The sequence below is a fragment of the Hypomesus transpacificus genome, chromosome 7 (genome assembly GCF_021917145.1).
Source record: "Hypomesus transpacificus isolate Combined female chromosome 7, fHypTra1, whole genome shotgun sequence".
Lineage (NCBI taxonomy): Eukaryota > Metazoa > Chordata > Actinopteri > Osmeriformes > Osmeridae > Hypomesus > Hypomesus transpacificus.
The window spans coordinates 2,639,694-2,645,693 of record NC_061066.1 but is presented as its reverse complement, the minus strand read 5'-3'; the positions used below and the strand labels follow the sequence as shown (position 1 = coordinate 2,645,693).

Here is a 6,000-nt window from a genome sequence, read left to right as displayed (position 1 = left end):
GTGTATGTGTGTGTGTATGTGTGTATGTGTGTATGTGTATGTGTGTGTGTATGTATGTGTGTGTGTGTGTGTGTGTGTTGGTGCGTGTGACTTCATGCTTGATTGGGACTCTCATTGGGTTTTGTGAAGAAGAGTGTGAAAGCAATCAATGTTTGTTTTACAAAGTGAAGCTGATACATCTTAATCATATCAGTTTCAACAGGAAACTCTGTTTAGAGATCGATCCCAGAGAGAGAGAAAAGACATCTGGATGAATCTACCTACGGCATCAGGTTAGAGGTCACAAAAGCAAAGGTTTCGTTACACAACCATAGTTTATTATTCGAAGATGTTATCACTTGCACAGACAGAGTAAGCTTTAGCAATACCTGTTGGAAAGTTATCATCAGCAAATCAAATATATCAATCTGACTGAAAATAAATCATCTTTGGGAGGGGGGGGGGGGAGAAAGAAAATGAATTACAGCCACTCCACTAGTGCAGTGGAAAACGAATGAATGTATTTCAGCTTGCATAAATTTACATAACTTTACATGGCCATCCAGATCGGACTCACGGCTCAACACAGCAGAGACAAATTGACACAGCTGACCGGATTTGACAGGGTGATTTTCAGGAGGACAGGAGCAGGTATATAAGAGTACTCAGCCACTTCCATCCCACTTATGTTTGCGGCAGATATTATCTGACCGCTGAATAGCTAAACTCTAAAACTGCTCTCACAGAACAATACTCGCAGATGGAGGAATTAGAGAGCCCATTCTCTGCTGCTGATGACCCGCCCTCTGACGGTCGTGATTTAGAGTCGGTGTTCAGATAGCCGATGTGTTCAGTATTTCCTCTGGGTTCCCTGGAGCGCTAGCTTCCTCTTTCTGGGTTCTACATTCATAAAATGATCCTCTGATGGTAAAGTGAAGCATGTGCAAATGAAGCTTATGCAGTGATGGACCTGGCTAATATCTGCAGACGGTGGGGCACTATACACAATCACACCCTAGAGTATCTGTGCTGGGGCAATCAGGTCAAGTTCTTTCATGTTTATAGGGTACAGTGGACTATACCACCTCCAGCCCTTAATTTGAATGTGTTTGTGTCTGGTTTCACTTAGGGTATGTTAGGTTTCCTTGTGACAAAAACTAGAGGAAGGCGCTTTAGCTTTTCTGATAGTCCTTCACAAAAGATGGAATTGAAGAAAATATGTTTGTGTTATCCTTTAAGAATTATCCTGCATCTTCACTAAATACAGTATACTTAAAGTTCACCAAATTGTATCTATTACGCTCTCCTACTATAGTTTTTAAAATGTGGGGTTGTTGTCTTTTCATCAAAAGAAACTCCCCTTTGATATACTTATACTTGATCTTGCTAAAATACTGATTTTTTTGTCAAATTCACCCTGTTACACTTGGAATATATCATATATTCAGAGCAAATACATATCCCACCCCAAAAAACGTACTTTACAAATGATATTTAGGCAAAAGTCACCATTGTAGTCAACTACAAGCAGTACAACGCTAGAGAATAAAAACACTTCTTGTCAACCACAGTTGGCTTTTAAAAATCAAAAGTCCCAAAGTTCACTCTCTTCCAGATGTCTCTACCTGTTAACTTGTGCTTTCAAGTCTTTCTCCAAGATCCAAGTCCTCAGTGAAGCAAGTGTCTATTTACAGTAAGGTCTTCAGCATCATCTCAGAAGTCGCTGGTGGTGTTCCACAGGTGCACCAGAGACTCTCTGAGATCTCTCTTGCAAATGCCTAGTGGTCAACCTGCAACAGAAAAACATGTCTTTTAACGTTACGTTTGCTTGGACAAGCAGATATAGGTCACACAAGGAGAAGAATCTTTGCTGAGTTTTTACAGTCTAGTAATGCAATCGCATGATGAGCTAAATCCTTGAACTCAGATTTTCAAAGTTTGGTTAAGGCCCAGAGCAGCATGCCAAACACATCAAGAACAGACCAATCGTTGTCAATCTCAAAACCTTATCTGTATTGATTTGAGCGTGTCTCTTAAATTTACACAGTTTAATAAGAAAAAGCAACAAATTAGAAAAGAGAAGCTATCAGTAGTTATTACGGCATCTCTTTCTGTGTTCGCAATGGTCACCAAACAATGCAAACTCATTAGAACTCATAGCCAACCAATTTACCTCTGTCACACTGACTGCACACCCAGACAGGGACAATCATATAAAAATAATGCAAAACCTAGTTCGAAAGGCACAAGTGTTTTCTCAATAATTCATTCTTCAACCACATTTTTACAATGAACAGAAATGATTGCGATCCACACTTTAAACTCTTTGGTTCTTTGGTTTTGAATGTTTTAGGAAGATTTCTTTTTTGCCAAAGGAAGATTTTAACCTGTGCGTACAATTACATTTTCTATTATATTATGTTCTATTTTATTTTATTCTATTCCATTGTGTTCATCCTCTATTCTATTCTGTAGTGTTGTATTGTTATTTTCTTTTCTAATCTGTTCTGTTCTATTCAATTCTACTCAATTTGCTGTGATGTCCTTGGGGGATTCCTGGAGAGGTAAACTGAAACAAAATCAGCTTTTGTTGCTGGGCATTCAGCTTCTCCAAGCTCCTTATAAGATGAGCCCTGACTTAACACCAGAGACGGTAAATTCTGTCAGATAAAAGAATGGTGGATGTGCATTTTTCTCACTCTACACACACACACACACACACATTTACCCATGCACCAACAAGCATAAAAACATGAACATGCACACACATGCACACAAACATACACACCAAACCCCAATGCATACACACACCCACCTAAACCTCCCCCCCCTCCCTCCTCCCCCACAACTTGATTCTGTCAGACACTCTAAAGACTCATTGTCGGACCCTCCTCCAGATTAAATTAGCCGTCATGAAGCTCCCCTTGACTGACAGGCTCCTCCGCTTCGCCAAAAGTACATTCTGGAAAGGGCCTCCAGAAGCCTGGCTCACAGGGACCGGACATAACACCTCTCTAACCACGTCCACCACAAACCCCAACTGGCTGATGGGCCGACGGCTCGGTCTGACAGGCGAGGAGGGCTGCCACAGCTGCAGTAATGCTATGTCACTGCTGCTGAATTTGTGTAAAACGCAGACAGTTTTGACAGACTCATTATAGTAACCGACCCCCCCCCCCCCCTTCCCCCACCAAACCTCGCCCCCAAAATCCAATGTGACACTCAACAATCAGACCATTTTTTGAGTCGTTTTCAAAACTGTGAACTGCTTTCGGTAAATTTGCTTGAATTATTTTACCCACAGGAGGGATAAAAAAATTAAAAAAACACATTCCACCAAAGCCTGCTCTAGGCCTTTTCTAACTTGATATTACAGAACCCACATAATCATATCAAACCTAGCTGCAGTAGTTTTCGAAGATATTTAGGTTAGCTTCCCACTTTGCATATGTTAAAGGAGAAAGTGCCCTGTTGTGCAGATTGCAATAAATTCTCCAGTCCCTTCAAAGAGTCATTTACATTCAAGGCTGTCACTGTGATTAATGTGATACTAATTTGAGAATAATTCCATGCTAAAAAGACAAAGAGCACAGGCAGTGTTTTACCAGCAGAGAGAAGTGCCTTCAGTACAAGAAATAAATCCAGCACCACCCCAAGACAGTCCTTCTGAAGTGACAAGGTAATGTGATTTCATGAGATCGTCACAAAGGATGACAGAGAGAATATGAAAAGCAATGTGACACTTTAAAGGTGTGCCCCCCCCCCATACATGCCTGTCATTCCTACAGTAGCTCTCTGCGTTGGCAACAGACTGGGGAGAAATTCACACTCTTTTACTGAAGGTGACTGAAAACGCCATTGAATACACAGATATGGAAAAGGTGTCTAAAAGTCTCCAAACAACCCTTGGTTCCCAGGCATTACCCACCATGTCACCGTGACAACCAGCCCCTTTCCTGTCAGTTGGGGTTACAGTAACATGTGCAGAGTGTTACATCATCCTTATGTACATGAACATTTTTGTCATTTAGCAGACACTTAAATCCCAAAATAGTGCATCTGGTTAGTGTCGCAGATAGTCATGGACCAGAAACGCACAGTTCTAGCAGCATTACAGTGGTTAGTGACACGGAACGGTCTGTATTTTACAAGACCCAGTGCAACGATAGCTTATAATTATCATAGAGTGTTGTGCTTGAAATACACGGTGGCTTAACCCGGCAGGAAGAAGACACATTACAGGATGGACATGTCTTTCCAGGCAATGTATTTCCCATCTACCAAAAGTGCAGAAACATATAGTTAAGAGCTAAACCAATTAGACCAGTAGTGCTGTTTTGTTCAATTTAATTTAATGAATAGAAGAAACGGATTTCAATAATGCTTGTTTATTAACCCTAATCCTATCTTTTGCATTTAGAAAAATAACACCCAAAAATAAATTTCTTATTGTGTCATCTTATCATATACATGTATTTATTTTTTCAAAATCCAATTACATTATTATGTTCTCCAAGGTTTTACTCATACCCTATTTGGCAGCAATTAGTCTTTTGTGGTACATAAGTCATAGGTCCCTTAAGGAGACTTGATGAATCACACCCCGTTTAGAAAGTAATTATGGTGAATTAATTATGTAATGATCGTTTTCCATCCAATTAACAGGTAAACAGTAAGAGTTAGTTGATTACTCTTTTGCTGGTAAAGTACGTGCAAAAATGAAAAACACGAAATACATTGAAAAGCATTGAGTTAAATACCATAATGTTTAACAGTAATATATAACCGAACACCAAGATAATCGTATAAGACATCATCAACAACAACAAAAAGTATTCATTACCTTAATCCAGCATCATGGCACCAAGGGTTACCAAAGCTGATCCCGGTCGGATGAAATCTTTCCGGCGTTCCATGTTTTCAACGATAACAGAAAAGAGAGAGTGGAGAGGGGAGGGGGGGGGGGGGTTGGTTTTAGATTTCATAAGAAAAGAAATTAACACGTGCATGTGGTTTGAAATGGTTGATCAATCCATTGATAGCGCAGTGGTGTGGCCACCAAAATGAAACGCTCCATCCCGAGGTCCCGACTTCTCCCCGGATCAATAGGACCAGGCACCAGGCAGGTGTGGTGGGGCCAGTCTAAATAATTAACTACAAAGAGAGAAAGGCAGAAACCAAAGTCTAGGGGTCGTCATAACCCAGAGAAGGATGCAGGCTTCAGGTTACCGCGTTAAAAGCAAGTAATTGGAGTGAGTAATTTGCAGGTTTGGGGTCCTCAAAATGGCCTGAGAGTGCGAGGAAGACATGGCAGCAAATTGAAAGTAGGCCTCTAGGGCTTCTATTAGGGACGGCAAACATTAGCCATTTTTACTGGTGCCACGGGGGATGAGTGTAATTTAAGATGAAACATCTTGACCTTGACAAATGATTGAAGTACAGTGAAGTACATAGAGCTATTCCTTTTAGCTGGTTGAAGGATTTACAAGGCAAATGATACAACTATTTTAAAGACACTTTTATCCAAAGCAACACATAGTACATGGGGGGGATTTGAATCTAGGACCTCTTGATCTGCAGTCAGATGCTCTACCACTGATATATACCCACACGCAAAGATGGTTCTAGAAAGCAGCTGGTTCTCTGAGACTGATTTATTTTGAGCTGTTCAAGGGCTTACCTTGGTGGTCTTGATCTTGTTCCCCGTAGCGCAGCTCCATCCTTTTAGATCGGGCAGAACTTTGCACTCCTCTCCGTCCAGACAGGGGTTCATCTGACACCACCACTTCTGCTCCACTATGGAGGCTATGGAAGACACAAACATTACTCACATTACAAGACATCTAACACACAAATGCAAAATTTGGAAATTGGTTAAATGGATCATTAATGGTCATTAGGGTTGTCCGTTTGTTTTAACCTGCAACATCTTAATCTGTATTAAAATGTTCTACCACAGAGTTATTCCCAACCTATCATGACAGCTTCATAAAGTCAGTGCAGATGTTGCAAATGTTGTAA

At 40.7% G+C, this 6,000-nt stretch overlaps 1 protein-coding gene across 3 annotated transcripts in view; it reads right to left on the bottom strand.

The window, feature by feature from the left end:
- Positions 1-347: 347 nt before the first annotated feature.
- The window catches only part of LOC124469335 (chemokine-like protein TAFA-2), a 30,660-nt gene continuing 25,007 nt past the window's right edge, over positions 348-6,000 (bottom strand). The window contains exons 4-6 of one of the 3 annotated variants that reach the window (XR_006956288.1): positions 5,660-5,784; positions 4,823-5,133; positions 348-1,769 (exon numbers count right to left, since the gene is read on the bottom strand). Coding sequence is in view for 2 of the 3 variants with exons in the window: in XM_047022551.1 (XP_046878507.1) it covers positions 4,850-4,879; positions 5,660-5,784 (155 nt within the window). In the remaining variant the exon portion in view is untranslated. Of the gene's footprint in view, positions 1,770-4,816; positions 5,134-5,659; positions 5,785-6,000 lie in introns of those variants that run through there. The other 2 variants (XM_047022551.1, XM_047022552.1) reach the window with 2 other exon arrangements.